The sequence below is a fragment of the Phascolarctos cinereus genome, unplaced genomic scaffold (assembly GCF_003287225.1).
Source record: "Phascolarctos cinereus isolate Bilbo 61053 unplaced genomic scaffold, phaCin_HiC Scaffold_5;HRSCAF=322, whole genome shotgun sequence".
Taxonomy (NCBI): domain Eukaryota; kingdom Metazoa; phylum Chordata; class Mammalia; order Diprotodontia; family Phascolarctidae; genus Phascolarctos; species Phascolarctos cinereus.
Genome location: NW_027555958.1, coordinates 93618323 through 93639183, shown reverse-complemented (window position 1 = coordinate 93639183; position 20861 = coordinate 93618323). Strand labels below are relative to the sequence as shown.

Here is a 20861-nt window from a genome sequence, read left to right as displayed (position 1 = left end):
AATAAATTTTATTAAACACCTACAGTGCCAGGCATTGTGCTGGAGCTCTGAGGCATCCAATTTAAAGAACTCAATCCCTGCCCTTGAGGAACTTACAATTTAATGAAAGAAGACAGTACACAAAAGGAAGGTAAAAGGAGGGGAACGTTGCCAGAGGAAACCCAACACAAGTAGTAGAATCAAAGCCAAGCAGAGCAGCTGATAGTAAATGAAGTTAACTGGATGAATTGGGAGCGTTCTGTAAAGGGAGGCCTTAGGAGGAGCTCATTGCTCTGTCCTCTAGTCCTGCAATCAAGGGAGAGGCAACTGAGGTTGCTGAAGAGGTGTTGAGTACCAAGCTGAATCAGTCTTCAAGGTGATGAGCTCAACTGGGGGAGATAAGATGTTTGTGGAGTTGAAACCAAAAAGAGTATCTAATGGTAAATGAAATGGATTTGATTATAACGTATGTAAGGTAGTACTGTGAAATGATAAATTTGGTCAGAAACAATTTTGATCAGAATGACTATATACCCTTTAGTCGTTTGTAAAATACAAGGATTGTAGATTACAGAGGGTAATAAATGTTGTTCTGTCGACTGACAGCGTATCTTATTGTTGTTCCGTTGTTTCAGTAGAGTCTGACTCTTCATAACCCCGTTTGGGGTTTTCTTCACAAAGATAGTTGAGTAGTTTGCCATTTCCTTCTCTAGCTCATTTTACAGGTAAGGAAATTGAGGCAAACAGGGTTAAGTGGCTTCCTCAGGCTCACACAACTAAGTAAGCATCAGAGGCTGGGTTTGAATTTAGGTGTTCCTTATTCTAGGCTTGGCACTTTATCCTGTCTACCTGGCTGCCCTAAGTTCCTAACAGTGTATCTACTTTTTCCTAATTCAACTCTGTAATATACTATCTATGACCTTGGACAAGTTGTTTAATCATCTTGTGCCTCAGTTTACACTTTAGTGAAATGTGGGATTGGAAAAAAAAAGAAATGTGGGATTGGGTAAGATGATTAGCTCTGAATCCTTTGATCCTAATGCACTAATTGAGGTGTTATGAAGACAGGAAGATTTTGATTTCTTTATGCATTTGCCTACCGTCTTTTTTGTTTTGATTAATATCTTTTGAAGCATAATCAAGGTATCACTACCTAACTTCTTAGTGTGACTGTGTGGGGCTTATAGACAGAATTTCCAAGACCATCTGGAAATTAATGAGTAATTAATACTGAGCAACTATTATATATTCAGCACTATTCATCAATGTTGGGTTAAAGAAGACTTGAATGTTTTCCATACTCTTTCATAACATCTCATTAGCTGTATGACCCTGGGTAAAACATTTGACCTTTGTGCTTATTTTCCTCATCTGTAAAATGGAATAATAATGGCACTATCTTCCAGGGTTATTGTGAGCATTAAAGAGATAATATTTCTAAAGTACTTTGAAAACCTTAAAATGCTATGTAAATGCTGACTGCTATTATTATTGTTGTTGTTACTTTTACTATTTATATCTGCTCTCACTTGCCACAATCAATTCATATTAATTTTCTCATGTTTTTCCATATTTATCACATTCCTACTTTCTTATGGGTCAGTAATAGTCCTTTACATTTACTTACCATAATTTTTTTAGTAATTTCCCTATTCTATGGGTATGTAATTGTTTATAATTTTTGCTACTTTAATCTGTAAATACTTCGGTGTATATCAGATCTTTTACAAAGTTTATGTAGTATTATATTATGATTTTATTTTATTATGTGATTTTATCAGTCACTTCCTCTAAGTATATACCCAGTAACAGAATGTCTGGATCGCAGGGTGTGGCTGAAAAACTCACTTTATTTGCATAATTTGAGTTTCCTTTCCAGAGTGGTTGAACCAACTCACAGTGCCACCAATAGTGTATTAGTGTGTCTTTTCATAACCCTTCGAAGACTAAATATATTCTTCTCTTTTGTCATCTTTGTCAGTTAGCTGGGTGTGAGGTGAAACCTGAGAGTTATTTTGATAGATATTTTAACAAATTGATGTTTATTTGGAGCATTATTTCATATATTTATGATTTGCAGTTCTTTTGAAAACTATTTGTTCATGTCTTTTGAACCCTGAGTTTCTCAAACACTGGGTTATTGATTTTTATTGTTTCTGATTCTTCCTTATCTAGTCTGTTCCATTGACCTGTTTTTCTATTTTTAAAAAAAAAACTAGCACCAAATTCAGTTATACATTTTTTTATTGCTTTTTTGATCTTTCTCATTTTCATCTAGGTTTCAAAACATTGCTTTCTCATTATGCAGGTAAAGCAAACTCTTTGAAGACATATACTTCTCAGAGTTTAGATTGAAGATCAATGTTGATATCAAGGTACAAATCAGCATTTGTCTATAGGTTTAACCCTAAGCAAAATTACATGGAGCCTAAAATAAACATTTTTAATGAAAGTGAATTACAAATCACAGTATTAGTATTTTTTTTAGGCTACCATTGCTCACTCCTATGAGATATAACATTATTAGTCTGTCAGTAAGAATGAGGAGTAGCAAATTTTGCAGGCTGCAAACCATTACTGTAAGATACATTGACTCCTGGATCACTGTCTTGTCATAATGATACCTCTTTAATGCAAGGCAAACCATTTAGTATCACAGTGATGCAAGTCTATGCTCCAGCTACTGATTCCAGAGAGGCCAAAGTTGATCAGTTCTATGAAGACCTACAACATCTTCTGACAATAACACCAAAAAAAGATGTCACACTCATCATAAGGGATTGGAATGCTAATGTAAGAAATCAAAAGATAATTGGAATAATAGGCAAGTTTGGCTTTGGAATACAAAATGAAGCAGGACAGAGACTAACGAGTTTTTGCTGGTCATAGCAAACACTCTTTCACAAAACAACCCAAAAGGTGACTCTACACATGAACATCACCAGATAGTCAATATCGAAATCAGATTGCCTATATACTTTGCAGCCAAAGGTGTAAAAACTCCGTATAGTCAGTTAAAACAAGACCTGGAGCTGCATGTGGCTCAGACCTGAGCTTCTTACTGCAAAACTCAGACTTAAATTGAAGAAAGCAGAGAAATGAAACACACTGTATAGGTATGACCTAAGTGACATGCCTTATGAATATGAAATGGAAGCGATGAATAGATTTAAGGGATTAGATCTGGTAGGTAGAGTGCCTGAAGAACTATGGACAGGAGGCAGCAACAAAGAACATTCCAAGGAAAAAGAACAAGAAAGCAAAATGGTTTTCTGAGCTGAGGAAAGAAAGAAAGGGAAAGGGAAATACTCAGCAGAATTTAGAATTCCAGAGAATAGCAAGGAGAAATAAGAGGGTTTTCTTAAATGAGCAATGCAAAGAAATAGAAGAAAACAATAGAATGGGAAAGATAAGGGATCTCTTCAAGGAAATTAGAGCTGTCAGGGGAACATTTCATGTAGAAATGGGCACGATAAAAGACAAAAATGGTAGGGACTTAACAGAAGTAGAAGAGATTAAGAAGAGGTAGCAGGAATACACAGAAGACCTACACAAGAAAGATCTTAACATCATCAATGACCAAAACTGGTGTGGTTACTGAATGAAGTCAAGTGGGTCTTAGGAAGCATTGCTAACAATAAAGCTAATGGAGGTGATGGAATTCCAGCTGAGTTATTTAAAATCCTAAAAGATGATGCTATTAGAAGTGCTGAACTCAATATGCAAGCAAATTTGGAAAACTCAACAGGGGCTGCTGGATTGGAAAAGATCAGTTTACATCCCAGTCCTAAAGAAGGGCAATTCTAAAGAATATTCAAATTACCAAATTATTGTGCTCATTTCACACACAAGTAATATTGTGCTTGAGATTCTCTAAGCTAGTCTTCAGCAACATGTAGACTAAGAATTACCAAAAGTGCTGGCTTTTGAAGAGTTAGAGGAATTAGACACCAAATTTCTAACATTTGCTGCGTGATATGATAAAGCAAGAAAGTTCAAGAAAAACATCTACTTCCAGGAAAACTTCTCCTTCATTGACCACTCTAAAGCCTTTAATTGTGTGGATCACACCAAAATGTGGCAAGTCTTCAAAGAGATGGGAGTACCAGATCATCTTACTTGTCTCCTGAGGAACTTGTACGTGAGCCAAGAAGCAGCATTTAGAACTGAACATGGAACAACTGATTGGTTTAAGACTGGAAAAAAAGTATGAGAAGGTTGTATATTGTCACCTTATTTGTTCAACTTATATGCAGAGTACATCATGTGAAATGCCTGGCTGGACAAATCAAAATCTGGAAATAAGGTTGCTGGGAGAAACATCAACAATCTCATATGCATATGATGCTACTGTGGTGGCAGGAAGTGAAGAAGAATTAAGAAGCCTTTTGATGAGGGTGAAAGAGGAGAGTGTAAAAGCTGGCTTGAAGCTTAATATCAAAAATAAAATTTTGGCAACTGGTCCCACCGCTTCCTGGCAAATAGAGGGAGAAGAAGTGGAAGCAGTGTCAGATTTTTTTGGGCTCAAAGATCACTGCAGACAGTGACTGCAGCCATGAAATTAAGACATTTGTTCTTTGGAAGGAAAACTATTGCAAATTTGGACAGTATACTAAAAAGCAGAGCTATCACCTTGCTAGTACAGTCAAAGCTGAGTGCCACAAAAACAATACTTTTGAATTGTAGTACCAAAGAAGACTTTTGAGAGTCCCTTGGATAGCAAGGAGATAAAATCAGTCAATAAATAAAGAAATTAATTCAGACTATTCATTGGAAAGACAAATATTGAAGCTGAAAGTCAAATATTTTGTTCATATGATGAGAAGACAGGGCTCATTGGAAAAGACCCTGATATTGGGGAAAATTGAAGGCAAAAAGAAAAGAGGATGACAGAGGATGAGATGGATAGATAGTATCATGGAAATAACAAATAGAAGACTTTGGGAGATAGTGGAAGGACTATGAGGTCACAAAGAGTTGTACATGACTGAAATACTGAACAATAATAAGAAGATACATTAAAAAGTAATTGCAGCTTGCCTCCTGCAATTGTTGTTTCTGTACTTAGCACAGTACCTGGCATGTAGTAGCTTCTATCCTGGTTCTCCTCATACCTATCTGTTTTCAGGTCTTTCTAAAAGTTTAATTTCCCCCATGTGTCCATGGCTTCTACAAAATAATAATTACTGATATCTACATAGAACTTTAAAGATTACAAAGCTCTTCCTATGCATTATGTCCTTTACCCCTCACAGTAATCCTGAGGCATGTGTTTGAAAAATAGGCTAGAATTATGTTAAATTAGATATTCTGTGTACAATGTTTTATAACCAGATAGTGCCATCTTTTTGGGAGACTTTATCATTGTTTTTATTAGTAGCACTCAAAGAGATAGAAGTAGCCTTGAGAAAAAGTACGAGGTAGGAGAGAATTCCAGGTAGAAGAATACTATGAAGACATTCAATGGATGTTTATTCACATGTTTCACTGGAGGATACTGAGGCTTGCAGAGATCAAGTGTGCTCAGGCCCAGGCTCAGACAGCTAGTTGGTGTCATCAGTGAGATGTGGATTTTTATTCTTCCTGATTCCAAGTTTGGCACTCGCTTCACCACACTAAGCTATTTCTCTTGGTGTCATTCAATTAATAGAATGTCTCCATACCCTAAAGGTCATGAGGTGTTTATTTGCTAGTCTCTGTGATTGGAGTACATTACTTAAATAGATCAAAGTTATTGGATCAAAAGTTATGGATAGATCCGTACCATTGTGCAGTTCTTGATTAATGGTCAAAGCCTGCATCACCAGTCCCACCTTGATAGTTCCCTGCTGTGGGCCATTCCATCTATCATAAGGTTGTCCGGATAAACACATGTATACACACTCAAGGACAAATCCGTCTCCATTCATAAGGGGAAAAAACCTTATAGAACATTCTATTGATGGCAGGTTAATGGTGGGGTCTCCAAAAAGACCTGTGCAGATCTGAAACTATATTTTGAATAACTGCCCAAAAAAGAAAGCTCTGTTTTGTGAGTAGAGCACTCAGTGCTAAAGGCACCAATTGAATGTTAGATTTATCTTTATGTAATGCATTTATATGGAAAAGTTGGGACACTAATGCACTGTTGGAACTGTGAAATGATCCAACCATTTTGGAGAGCGGTCTGGAATTGTGTCCAAAGAGTTATTAACTGCCTATATACTGTATAACCCAGTAACACCACTACTAGGTCTATTTTCAAAGATGATTAGGGAAAAAGGAAAAGAACCTATATGTTCTAAAATATTTATAGCAGCTCTCTTTGTGATGGCAAAGAACTGGAAATTTTGGGAATGTCCATCAGTTGAGGAGTGGCTGAACAAGTTGTGGTATGTGATTGTGATGAACTACTACTATGCTGTAAGAAATGATGAGTTAGTTGGTTTTAGAATAAAGTGGATAGACTTGCACAAAATAGTGAAACACGAAATGAGTGAAACCAAGAGAACATTGCATACAGAACAGCAATATTATTTTAAGAGCAACTTTTAAGTCATTTTGAGTATGAGAAATGCTCAAATTAACTACAAAGGATAGATGAAGGAAGACACTATCAGCATTGAAAGAACTGATAAATAGAAGTATGTATAGAATGATTTTACAGATATGTACATATTTATGTCTAATGGTAGCCATCGGGAGGGAGGGGAGTAAAAAAGGAAAAAAATTTACATGATAACTATTATATATTTAAAAGGACTAGCAAGTCTTTTAAAATAATATATAATGCATAATATATATGTATATAGATATATAATGTATATATAAAAGATAATACATAATAGATTTACAGTTTCATGTACAGTCATCCTTTTTTCTACTATGTTATGGAAATGCTTATTTCATAAATTAAAAATAAAATAAAAATAAAAAAATTATAAGATTGCTTTGAACATTGTAGAGCCTTTGAAGAATGAATAGTCTTAAGTCTGTACTATTAAAAAGATTTTTTATATTATCTTAGCATTAAAGAAATGTTAATGAAGGTTTTAAAAAGTGAATACTCTTTTCGTTTGGAATGCTGTCTAAACTAAAACAACAGGATACCTGTGTATGTATGACAATTAAACTTGTCATTGGATAATTAAGTAAACAAAAGTAAATTTTCATAGGAAGAATATAAGAAAAAAATACAAGGCATTATCAGAACATTTATTTTGTTATTAAACTGTGCCTCAATTTGTATATAGTTTCATGTGGATTTGTAGCTGGGCAAAGAATGCAGTTGGCAGCTATATAGTTGAATGATCTGTTTTTAGAAGGTAATAGAGGTAAATAAATAACATAAAATAAAATAAGTGTAAAAACTACTTCTCTTTTTTTTTTTTTGGTGAGGCAATTGGGGTTAAGCAACTTGCCCAGAGTCACACAGCTAGTCAGTGTTATGTGTCTGAGGCCAGATTTGAACTCAGATCCTCCTGACTCCTGGGCCAATACTCTATCCACTGTGCCACCTAGCTGTTCCTCAGCTATCATTTCTTTAGTCTTGTAGAATAGGTAGATATTTGAAGTCAGATAACTAGTTCTACTAATAATTAACTATATGAACTTGGGAAGGGTCATTCACTTAATTTTTCAGTGCTTCAGTTTCTTCTCCTACTCTTGGAAAAGCAAAATCTAGTTCTGCCACAGAGAATAGGCTATCATTTCCCTAATAGGCATTAAAACCTTTCTCAAAAAGTAATTGGTCTGAGGGGCAAAGCGAAAATAGCAGAGAAAAAGCAGAAAGTTTTCTGAGCTCTCCCCATTTTCCCTCAAAACAACTTTAAATCATACCTCAAAATGAATTCTGGAGCAACAGAAAGGATGGGGTGAAAGAATTTTTCAGCCCAAGATAATTTAGAAAGACCGCAGGAAAGGTTTGTCTCACTTTGGTAATACAGGAGCGTAGCCAAGCACAGGCAGTGTTAAGGGGCAAGCCAGCAGGAAACCCCTAGCCGTAGCATACATCAGCAACCAAGGACCTGTGGTCCCAGCTCAGCATGCACAATAGGCCAGCTGTGAGGCCTCCAACCCCGGCGCAGCAGGCTGATGATAAGGTCTGGCAGGTATAGAGTCCCCAGCACAGCCAGCTAGACTAGGTCAGGCGACCCCAGCACAACAGGCAAGCTGTCAGCCTCAGAGGCCCCAGTGCGGAAAACCAGGCACAAGGTTCCTGGCCCCTAGAATGAGAAGCTTGGTATAGTGCCCCCTGTACCCTGGGAGCAGAGAGCTCTTTCATAAATTCTGTACATCGGTCAGTAAACATTTATTAAATGCCTGCTACATGCCAGGCACTGTTTTAATAGCTGGGAATGCAAATATGAAAAAAGACAGATCCTGCTCTCAAGGAGCTTGAAATTTAACAAAGGAACCCAGCTCACAAAAGGAAGCTGAAAACAACATGTGAACCTGGAGAATGTATCTGACACTGGGGCGTCGTGGAAAGGTCTGAGAAATACCCAGGTATTTCAGCTTTCATTCTTTTAAGATGGTACTGTTCATGATTTGTCATCATATAGTATAAATGTTTCTAAAATGATGAGCGTTTTTTTGGCTACTGAGTAGCTTGAGATGGTTGAAAGCATTGTTTGGTCCCTTGAATGTAATCCAACCTGATTTTTTGTTTGTTTAATTCTGGGACCAACTAATTGTCCAATTCTTATATTTGTCCAACACATTCAGATACTAATGGACTAAGTTTAGTGGGTAGTCTTTCTAGCTGTTTGTTATTATCTTGATAATATACATTTTTAACCTCTTTTGTTGCTTTAGTGGGAATGATTAGATCAATTCCTTTCAGCAGTTTGATTCAGGATCTTTTATACAGTATTTTAGGATTCAGTTCAATTAGTAAAATGCCCTCTGAATAGGAGCATTTTTAGAACGTCACCCAATGATGGGGATAAAAATTAGTTGCCAAACACAAAGACATTAGAATTCAACTTAAATATATTGAACAATTTTTGTTTGTGGGAACTCTGTTTCCCTTAGAACAATACAGAGATAATACTCATCAATGCTTAGCATGGTGCCTGGCACATAGTAGGTGTTTACTAAATGCCTGTCTCCCCCTCCCATCCCTACACACTTTTTTTTTAGTCCAGGCAGTGGGGTTAAGTGACTTGGGTCACACAGCTAGTAAGTGTTATGTGTCTGAGGCCGGATTTGAGCTCAGGTCCTCCTGAATCCAGGGCTGGTACTCTATCCATTGAACCACCTAGCTCCCCCCCATACCCTTCTTAGTAGATAAAGTGAATTATATGAGTGTAGAATGTTGCATGTTCTATTAAATGTCTCTGAGTTAGATTCTTTTGCTTAACTTTTTTTTCTTTTTTATATAAGGGAAACTAATAAATTGATGAAGGATTATTAGGAAATAACTGATGCATTTGCAAAAGGAAAATCATTTATTTGAAAAATACTAATAAGGTTAGTCCAGGCTTGATTGATGATTTTATAATTCTTTAAAGTAGAGCAGCTTGTAGCTAGTAACTTGATCCTTGTGAAATTATAAGATGAATTGGAAATAATAATATTTGTGCTCGCTTCAGCAGCACATATGCTAAAATTGGAACAATACAGAGAAGATTAGCATGGCCCCTGCGCAAGGATGACATGCAAATTCGTGAAGCGTTCCATATTAAAAAAAAAAAGAAATAATAATATTTTACTTATATTTATTCAAATTTTAGCTTTTTTCCTAGCCTTTTCATTTTAACTGGCTTAAGGCTCTTAAGTTTTATTTGCTTCAAGTGCCTGTTTCACCAAGATGAAGAGGCTCCACAATTGCTTTTATATATCTATAACTGTTGTTAGAGATGAAATATATTTTTTACTTTTTTGTTAAAACTCTTATTATTATATATCTAGGCTTTTGTGTACTTTAATGTCAGCAGCAATCTGCTTTACATAGGAAAGACCATTGCTTTTCTTGGGTTTCACCCCTGCCAAGTCAGATAATAGAATCATGAATCTGAAAAGGAACCTCATAAGCCATCCAGTCTAGTGGTTCCCAACTTTTTTGTTCCTCCAACCCTTTTTAATTAAAAAAAAAGTGTTGTGAATCCCTAGAGTAGTTTAATATACTATACATAATATTCCTTTAGAACTTACAATGATCACAATAGTAACTTTTTCTCCAAAAAACTTTATGTAATTGCAGTTATAAAATTTAGTTTCACCTATAATTATAAAAAATCAATATGAAATCATAAAACTCTTAATTGTAAAATAATTTTTATTCAGGAACTTCTATATGAATTTTAAAAGCTTATGTTTACTCTTACAGATACTTATCTGTAAGATAAGAGTAAACATTTCTTTTTAATTTAATTTCTTTTTAAAATTTTATTGAATATAAATAAGATTTTTAAAGAATTATAACTTGAAAGATAATTAACATACTATAATAACCATATAGACACTTAATTTTGATGTTGTACTTATCAAAAGTCGGCAGTGTTGGGCTTAATACCAAATCAACACAGTCTTAAATGTGATTCTGTGTTGAGTTTATTTTTCTATTTTGATTTAAAACAAGAATAAAGTGAAACTGCTCATTCACACAAATGTATTTTGGAAAAAGGTAGCAGAGTTTTACAAGCTCTTTTGGCTGAGAGATGGAAATTTGTTAAAATTTTAGCCGCCTAACTAATTAACAAAAATGAATGGGTAGTTAAAATCTAATGTAGTTACTTTTCTACTGGCCAATAACAAGTAATGTATTAAATAATAAAAATATTTAAAGTTCATTTGCATATATTGCATTTTTCTTTTTTTAAACAATATTTATATATAAACCTTCATAAGGAAAGAATCATTTCAGTGAATCAAAGAATCATTTCATTTCTGTTCAGATTGACTTTTTTACCAATGGCATAATGGCTCACTCTCATAGAAACTACCCAATGACTGACTGGTGTTTCCAACCTGTTCATCTGAAAATCTACAGATTTTCAGTAGTAACGTTGGATAAAATGTTCTGTAGTAATATTGTGATGGTTTCTAGGTTGTTTTAATGCTCGTATTCAGCAATCATCGTTTTCAAATAGACTGACGTTGCACTCAAAGAATGCAAATGTTCGTAACATCTTGATTACATGATTACATAGCTGATGATTTACTATTATAGAGTAGTAGAGGGGAATGGAGGGAACTACTCTGGTGCAGTGTATAGAACACAAATTAGGCTATGTGTGCATGCATCTGACTTTCTGTTGGAAATCAGTTTATGGTCAAATGTTGAACCCTTGTATCTGTTCAGAAGTGCTTTGATAACCCAATTGAGAAATTGCAAAAACACGCTGCACTTAGTGAGAAGTTGTCAGAGTTTAATGTAGTTGCTGCATGAACACCAAAATGGTTGTGTTCGTGAGCATGACAGTTTCAGTTGTTGTAGAAACAAGCCTGTAATGCTTCAAACATTTATGTACTTGTTGTCAAAGAGGAAAATTATGTTTGTAATATAATTGTAAAATTATACTGCTTAACGTTCCATTAAAGAATTTGTAGCTTAACCCCTTTGATTTTCATTACAATCTCTCAAAGGGTTTGAACCACTAACTGGACACCTCTAATCTAGTCCCCCACCCAAATTTTGCAGTTGAAAAAAATGAGGACCAAAGAGGTTGTGACTTGTCCAACAGTGAACAGATAGTAAATATCAGAAGTGGGATTCAGCCCAGGCCATCCTACTCTAGAATCGGTGTTATTTCCACTCTATCACACTGCAGATGATTATGTTTTTACCTCAGTGTGGCGCTCATTCCTTGGAACATACCAGAAGAGTGTTTCCTAGTTCATATTGTTCTCTGTTCCCAAGTGATAGAGTGTTTTAAGATAGCTTTCCATATTGCACTCCTCGTTGCAATACAGTGCTTGACTCCTGGCTGAGTCTTTTTGCCATCTTGCTTATGGTGGTCCCTGTAGTTGTTGTTCTGTTTATTTTTGTTGTTGTTTGTTGTGTTTTTGGACTAAATCTATGTTTTCGTAGATATAGGCAGATCCCAAAGAAAAAGTCAATGTTGACCCACCGCTCTGTAATTTTTATAGTCTTAGAAACTGGGTGACAGAGTGATCAAACGACTTGCCTAATCTGTATGTTAGAGGTAAGACCTTAAACCCACAATTTCCTGACAATGCAGTGCTGGTTCACTAATCCATGCTGCTTCTTTTTTTTTGTTCTTATGTCATATCAAATGATATTTTGGGTGTGTTCCATCAGAAAAAGCAATGTGTCAGGAAAACTGTGTCCTGAAAATACAAAAGAAAAAAACTGTAAAAATTACAGTGACTACTTTTACAGAATTACTAATCCCAAACAAAAAATCTTTGGCCTTCATCTTTCAATGAATTTCCCAAGTATGAAGATTTATCCTATTTCATAATGAGGAGTTTGAGACACAGAATGTGTTTTCTAAGATTATTTTGCTGTAAGGTGGAGAAAATCATGAACTTTGTTTAGTAGATAAACAGCTGCTGGTACTTTGGGTTTCTGCGCTCACATTTTGTTGTTATCTTTTTGCTTAGTAAATGTCTCCTGTGTTTAAGGGTTAATTTGTCTCTGAGGTGAATTATATATTTATTCCATCTGACCCCTATAGCTAGAATATTTTTTAGTTGAGGCTTGCCCATTTTGTGAGCAAAATTAATGAGCTTTTGTTTTCCAAATTTCTCCAGTTGCAAAGCTAGTTTCAGATTACTTTTATTGGATTTCTGTAAACCAGACTCTGCAGCTCTCGCATTGAAATAGCTGTATTATGCAATAGAACTGAAGTATCTAAAAATAGATAGTTGTTTGATATCACTTATTACCCAGGGATCTGCCCCACACCCTGCCAGTTATTTGTACTGCAACTATATGGCCATGAACAGTCTCTTTCAACATCATAGAATGATAAACTCTTGCTCCAATGCAGCATTATATTTCTTCTGGTCACTGATAGGCTAATGGAGACTAGAATTAGAACTTGCCTATGTCTAACTTAACAACCTCTGATGAGGAATTTTCTTAATGATATTGATACTTCTCTTAAATCTTTGTTATTTAGGGCTGAGAGTTTCCCTTTATACTAGAAAAAAAAGAAATAAAAAGTTTCTAGCATTGGTAAATAGTACACCATTTGTGTTGGGTTCAGGGAGTCATTTCCTTCTATGTCCAGTTGTTAAATTTTATTAGTCTTTTTGCTGCCTGTGTCATTATGTGAAAAAATCTCAACCTGATGGCTATGTGTATGGTCATAATAGCATTTATATAGCTCTTTAAAATTTGCAAAGTGCTTTATATATGCCACCTAATATGATCTTCATAATTTGCATAATTTATAATGTGTGAGGTGGGTGCTATTATTATTATCTCCATTTTGTAGATAAGAAAACTGAGACTGAGAGTAAGTGAGTTTCTCAGGGTCACCCAGCTAGTTAAGTTTCTGAGGCAAGATTGAGACTTCACAGCTTCGGGACTTCAGATGTAGCTTTGTTTATCAGATGGAAAGGCAGTGACTTACCTGCTTCAGAACCTTAGAATTTCATCTTGTAGGAAATTTGTTCAAAATCACTGATAAATCACTCTGTAGTCCAGATGTGAAGTCTGTGGAATAAAATCTCTTCATCACAGAGAGTGAAAGTTTTGCAGGCAACTCTTTTTTTTTAAAGGAATTTTTTTTTAATGTATGCCTCATTCTATATCCATAGTCTTCCACATCTCTAAAGAGGAGGAGTTAAATTTCTTTATTTATTTCTCTGGGGCCAAGTGTTTTAGTGATTCTTTTGATTACATTTTACTTGTTATATATCATTCTCCTTGTTTCGTTTACTGTACATCTGCTCATATATATTATCATGTTTTTCTGAATTCTTCATATTTATTGTTTCTTACAGCACAAAAATACTCAATTCCATTCATATGCCACAGTTGGGGCTGGCATTTATTTGTTCAGTTGGTGGGCATCCACTTTCTTTCCAATTTTTTTGCTAACCACAGATAGAACTGCTACTAATTTTTTGGTGTAAATGGAACTTTTTTTTTTTTTGGTATTTTATCTCTTTGTGGTACATGTCGGTCTAGGCAGTATCTGGGTGAGCAAGTATAAACAACTTAGGGACTTTTGTCATGTGGTTTCAAATTGTTTTCTCAGTGGTTGGGCCAGTTCTCAACTCTAGCAACAATGTATTTATGTTCCTGTTTTTTCATAGCCCTTCAGAATGGATCATTTACATCTTCTGCTACCTTTGCCAATTTTGTGAGTATTTAAGTTTTAATTTGATTTTTTCTTGTAAGTAATTTGGGGCAGTCTTTTTTAATGTTGCTTATTTGAAAACAGTATTTTCACTTCCTTTGACTACTTATCTTTTGGGGAATCTTGTGGTCTTACTTACATATTAATTATTCATGTATGTTTGTAAGGCTGTATATTTCCCTTCCGACTGCTTTAGCTGCATCCCAGAAATTTTGGTATGTTGTCTTATCATAATTTTCTTTTACATAGTTTTTAATTACTTATACGATTTGTCTTTTGATCCACTGATTATTTAAGATTTTATTGTTAAGTCTTTGTTTGGGTCTGTATCTTTTGTTTGTGGTCCCAGAACCAATATATATTTTTATTACTCTGTGGTCTATAGAGGATGTATTAGCCATTTCTCCTTTTAAAATTTGTTTGCAATATGTCGGTACCCTACTATATGATCAGTTTTTGTAAAAGTTCCATGGGGTGCTGAAAACTCTGTACATTCTTTTTCTGTCTCATTTAGAAGACACTATAAATCTTTTAACTCTAGTTTCTCTGGCAGTTTGTTCAGTTCCATACTTGCCCTTTTGCTTTTCTGTCTGTTAGATTTATACAAAACCAAAAGAGGGATATTGAAGTCTCCTGTCATTATTGTATTGCTATCTGTGTCTTCTTTTAGCTCAGGTGATGTTTCCTTTATGAATTTGGATGCTCAGTCATTTGGATCATATAAGTTGATTACTGATATTGATTGTTGTCTATGGTTCCTTTCAGCATAATATAGTTTCCTTGTTTATCCCATTTTATTTTTTGAATATTTGATTTTGCTTTTTCTGGCCTCCATGAAGGCAACTCTTGCTTTTTTGGATTAGCTTGATGCATAGTAAATTTTTTTTGTATCCCCTCAGTTTTATTTTGTGTATGTCTTTATTTTTAAAATGTGTTTCTTCTAAACAATTATGGGGTTTTGTTTTCTTATCCAATCTGTTACTTTTTCATTTTATTGGATTGTTGAATCAATTCACATTTAAAGTTATAGGAGTTAGGTTTATATTTTTCTTCATTTGTCTCTAATATTGGGGGTTTTCCCCCAAGTTATGGTCTCCTCCCCCTTCTACTGTAAACACAATATTATATTCCTTTGGGTACTTTAATCTTTTTTTTTAAAAGGTGGCTCTGTGCCTATTGCCCTCTTCCTCTTGTCCCTGGTATTCTCCTCTTATTTGTTACCCCTTTCTCTTTTGTGGTTTTATTTATTCCTTTTTTCTCCTGATTTTACAATTATTTTGTTCCCTCCGCACTTTTTCCTTTCAGATAATCAAGTAGATTTTCCTCTCCTCCCCTTAAACTAGTCCTGTTCATTAGGTTTTTTCTTTTTTTTCCTACCCCTTTCCACAAAGGATCTCTGTCATTCTCTTCATTATCCATCTTTTTCTGACTACTCTAGAACCTCATTCTCTGATTCATGACCTTAGTAATTATCTGGTTTCTATCTTTTCTCAGTATTCTTCATGCAATCAAAGCTTCCAAGGTATTAATTCTAGACTCTTTCCTCTAGGCACTTTCTGCCACTGCCTTGTAGAGTTTGCCCTGTGGAGGCAAACTTTTTCATTGTGCCTCACTCCCAGAATACTGCCAATTATTGCAGATGATAAATAGGATACTGCCCCATGGTAGGATGCCTCCTCAACCATGTCTCAAATTATGCAACCCACCATTGGTCTTCTTCCTCTGCTTACTTCCTCTCCCCCATTTGCCTCAAAATCTTCTCCCTAGGTCCTTACTCTCCTGTTCTCTTAAGTGCCAGTTGCCATCAGGAATTCCAACTCCTTCCACCTTCTGAGGTGGGATGAGTAGACTGTTCAAGCACTAAATCTCCTAGGCCGTACCTGGGGCAAGGTCCCATTTGTCTTCACAAGTGAAACCTGTTCATATCAGCAAAGCCCCCCTAACTCCTGCATTTTTTCAGTCCTCCCTCCCTCCTAACTTACTCCCTGGTATGCTTTTCTCTTTCTGAGACCACAGAAGTCACCTTATCCCCCCATTGCTAGCCCTTGATTTGATTCTAGCACATCACACACTCCTCTTTATCTTCTTGGTCCCCTTCCCCCTGTTGTATATGCCCTCCCATGTTGTAACGTAGTCCCACCCCAAAAAACAAAAGGAAATATTGATTCACTTGTAGATCGGGTGTTGCCACGTTCTGTCCATAATGCCCTCATCTTCCTCTTCACTTTATATAAGAAAGAAGTCTCTTACTGGTCTTAACTCCTGTCACTTTGTTATTGTTGCTGTCGTTGCTTGGTGTATTTATTCACTCTTCCTGCATTTCTGTTGTTGGGGGTTTTGAGAAACAATCTCTTCAGTTCTGGTTTTCTTTCTAAAAATGTTTCAAGGGGGCAGCTAGGTGGCACAGTGGATAGACCACTAGCCCTGGAGTCAGGAGGACCTGAGTTCAAATGTGGCCTAGCTATGTGACTCTGGGCAAGTCACTTAACCCCAATTGCCTCACTAAAAAAAAAGTTTCAAATTTGTCTTAAAATTGGGATTTCATTTTCTAATTTCAGAAGTTTTGTGCAGTTCTCTTCTATTATTTTCTTTATTATTTTGTTAAGATTTTTTTTGTCCTGCTTCTGAGAGACCTATGATGCTTAGGTTGTCTCTGTGCTCTCTGTCTTTGAGATCAGTGTGTTTTCCTTGATATTCCTTACATATTTTCTTTCAATGTTAATTATTTTTTGCTTCTTTTCTTCTGGACTGCCCTTTACTTCAGTTTATTTGTAGTTCTGATTTTTTTATTCTCCCTTTTACTTCTTTGGTGAGATTGGCTATTCCAGATTCCAGTTTTTTCTATTCTCATAATTTTTGCTGTGCAGGCCGTAGATTCTGATCTCATACCTCTCGTTTTTTTTTTTTAAATCACTCAGGAACAGTGTGTTATGGTCCCATGTTCTTCTCAGATTTCCCAGGTTCCTCTGTCTCATCAAATGTTTCATTATTTTTTTTCTGCAGTTTTTATTCATAGATACCTGGACTTGTTGACTAGATTTGGAGGCCATATTTCCTACTGTTGATATTGTTCTGTTGATTTATCTGTTTATGTTTAAGGGCTTCTTCCCGAAATCTTGGCAATTTCAGTCCTTCCAGTGCATCACTCCCCTTGCCCCCACTGGCCTCCTTATTTTCCAAATTGCTTACTTTCTGACTCTTTCTACCCTGATTGTGGTTTCCTTAGTGGTTAGATCTCAAAGCTTCTGAGCCTCCTCCCATACTGGACAATTCATGGTTTTGTAGCTTAGATTACTGCTCCAACTGACTTTTGGGAAGTCAGAACTGGTTATGACTGGATGCCATGCTCTTTTCCTCTGGTGTAGTGGAATGTTGCACAGGACACCCCTCCCCCTGTATCCCCATAGTGTGCCCTCCATCATGGTGTCTTGTCTCACTCTGTTCCTTACTTGTTTGGCCTAACACCCACAGTTAGGAACTTTGTAGTGCTGGTGCTACAGAATTATCTTCCCTAGCACTTGCTCTGCTGGTGTTACAGGTTTGTTGGGCCCATTTCAGCTCTGCTGATGACAGAGCTGTCTGTCCCAGTACTGGCAGTTCATAGCATTTCAGTGTTGGTACTAAAGGGTTGTGGCTCCCAGCAGGCTTTTGTTGCTGAGGGGCTGTAGCTGTCTGGCTCTCTGTTGGAGTCAGGATAAATTTCCATAGTCTGGAGCCATAGTCTTCAAAGCATTGTAAAGAGGAAGGAGAGGATCAGAGTGTGGGAGTGAGTTCTGTTGTAAACCTGTGTTGTGTGTCCTTGGGTATCCTAGACCTGAATATGCTTTATCATTCTTGCATAATTTTTATTTTGGAAAGGTTTGAGAAGTCATGAGGATCAAAGAAAATTTCAGAACCACCGAAGTTTATTAGGCAGAATTGTTTTTATTTATATTAATTCAATACTTATCATAGATATTAGACATATATATTTGGTGTCAGTGTTTTCCCTACTTAATGCTTTCTCGTATACACTGATTTTGTTGGCATTAAAATGTTTTAGTTTTATGTAGTTGAAATTATATGTTTTTCTTTTAAGAGTACTTGTCTCTTGTTTGGTTAAGAAGTCTTCCTCTAGCCCTAGTAATTAAAGTTAACTTTTTCTATTTTCATTAATTATTAGTTTGTCACATTTATATTAGGTAGTCACATTTTGCATATCCACTTTGGACTTATTGTGGCTTAGGTATAAGGGGTCTAAACCTAATTACTACTAAAGCACTTTCCTGTTTTCCTAGCTTTCTTTTCAAATAGGGCATCCTTCCCCAATTAATTTGTTTTTTTGGGTTTATCAATGGACTGTTAAGATTAGTTTTCTCAGACTTTTTTGTCTAGTCTCTTTCACAGATTTGCTATTCTATTTTTTTTTATCCATTAACAAATGATTCTGATGACAAGTGGTTTTGAATCTTTTGATTTTACGTTACTATTTCTTATTTTCTCATGTAGCTGTTGCTTTCTATGTGGCCCATTCTAAGATTCAGGGAGTTCAATATTTGGGTAAGGGTCTGATTGAAGCTTTTCTCCTGACCATTCTTTTCTCCCTAGCTATCATTTCCTTTAATATTGTATTTTGTATTTCTCATTTCCTTTATTCAAGGTATTCTTGTAATTTTTGTGGCCAAAACATTTTTTCCCAAAGGCTCTATTTGGATTAATAGTAAAAACTAAAAAATATTCTTTTTGGTGCCTATTTAAAGCTGTAATTTTGTTGTGTGGAGGACCTGAGCTTCATTAAGTCTTAACCCACACATTTGCCCATGGTTAATACTTTATAATACAGTTTAAGGTCTGGATGTGCAATTCCCCATTCCTACTTGCTTTTCTTCTCCCCGCCCCTTCCCAGTTATTTCCCTTGAGATTCTACAAAAGCTCTGCAACATCATTCTGTTTTTACAAATGGGTTTTTAGGATTATTTTGTCTAGTTGTATAAAGTAACTTTTTGGTATTTTGGTATGATGCTAAATTTGTAAATTAGTTTAGGTAATACCATCATTTAATTGTCTGGGTATAGCCTAACTGTGAGCAATGAATATCTCCCCAATTATTTGTCTACTTTAGTTTCTGGTTTTCAAAATAAGTTTTATTGTTGCTTTTTGTTATCACGTAAGTATTTCAGAAGAGACTCCCCTCTGAATTGAAATCTCCATTAAAATATAAATAATCAAGCAGAAATCCCTGAATAACTGTGACCACATCTGACAGTGGATACAACTTTCTGTTGGAGTGCTACTGCCTCCTGCCATCTCTTCTCTGGGACTTTTAATTACTTAAAGCATCATTTCTCAAAGTTTAGTCCACAGGGCCCTTCAAAAGGGTCTGCAAGGTATAAAACTATTTTTTTATGATAACATTAAGATGTTATTCTCCTGTTAAAATACTCCTACTTTTTCCAACTATATGTTTGTGTTTAGTTGCATTTTATTAATATACTTCAACTACAGTGATATATCACAGCAGACTGAATGATGAAATAGATAGGAAGATGTAACTCTGTAAAAATATGAAAAACAATGCCACATCTCACTATTTTTTTGAAAATAGTTATTTTTCTTAAAAACATTGCATTAACATATAATGGTTTATTAATGTTTTTTAAAAAAACAAATTAGTAAATATTTTAAAACATTGCTTTTCCATGTCACAAAAGCTCTTTGGTGTTCCAGTAATTAAGGAATCCTCACACTTAAATGTTTGAGAAGTACTACAGGTTTGGCTTCCTTCTAGTGTTCCTTTCGTTTACATTGATATAGTAATTGTGCATTTTGGTAAGGTTTGTGTTTAGTTTTGATTTTGTCTTCCTTGCCCTCCCTATCCCCAACGCTTCCTTCCTCATCTCCTCTCCTAACTTCTTCCCCTTTTGTTTCTTTCTCTCCTTTCTTCTCCTCTCCTCCCTTCCACCTTAAATGTGCCTTAATATGTCAAATGTTATTTTATGAATTTTATAGTTATTTTAAATAAGACTTTTTACATAATTTCCTTCTTATTTTTATCATTGCTTTGTAGAAGTACACACTTAACTCTGTTGAATTTTGCCAGAGAGGGAAGGATCTACATATTATTTTCTTTCAGTAGAATATGTTTCTTGAGGGCAGGAACTGTTAGGTTTTTTTGAGGGGTAGTGTTGGTTTTTCTAGCCATAATGCTTAGTACAGTACCTGGCATAGTAGGAACTTTGTAAATGCTTGTGGAAGGAAGGACATCATGGAAGAAATGTGACTACCATGATTGTTGTTCAGCTTCTTTTTTTGTTGTTTCCTTGCTTTTCTAGCTTGTTTCTTGACTTTGAATTTTATGTTAAAGTTGGGCTCTGTTCCTGGGCCTGTTCTTGGCACTTCCACTCTACAGTTTGATTTGAGGCTTTATTTTAAAGTTATTTGTGGGGAAATGTTGGGAGAGCTTGGCTGTACTGCTTCTTCTACTCCACTGTCTTGGATCGCAAAAGACTGCTATGATTCTTCAGTGACAGCTGTATGCCCTCTAATGTATTAACTGGAGAGATTTGGACCAATCAATCTGATTTCTGATATTTGCTACCGTTTAGAGAATAGAAAAGGGGAGGAGTAGGAAGTTATCTGTGT

At 35.6% G+C, this 20861-nt stretch overlaps 1 protein-coding gene and 1 non-coding gene across 4 annotated transcripts in view; both read left to right on the top strand.

Moving 5' to 3' along the window:
* The window catches only part of TULP4 (TUB like protein 4), a 258815-nt gene that overhangs the window by 106608 nt on the left and 131346 nt on the right, over nt 1–20861 (top strand). The window contains exon 1 of one of the 3 annotated variants that reach the window (XM_020986698.2): nt 14154–14243. The exons of the other annotated variants lie outside the window; for them this stretch is intronic. Within the exon in view, the coding sequence (XP_020842357.2) occupies nt 14169–14243 (75 nt within the window). The 5' untranslated portion in view covers nt 14154–14168. Of the gene's footprint in view, nt 1–14153; nt 14244–20861 lie in introns of those variants that run through there. 3 annotated transcript variants of the gene reach the window in all.
* Nucleotides 9542–9648, top strand: LOC144458166 (U6 spliceosomal RNA). Its single transcript, XR_013487713.1, has one exon. It is a non-coding gene; the product is annotated as a U6 spliceosomal RNA (small nuclear RNA).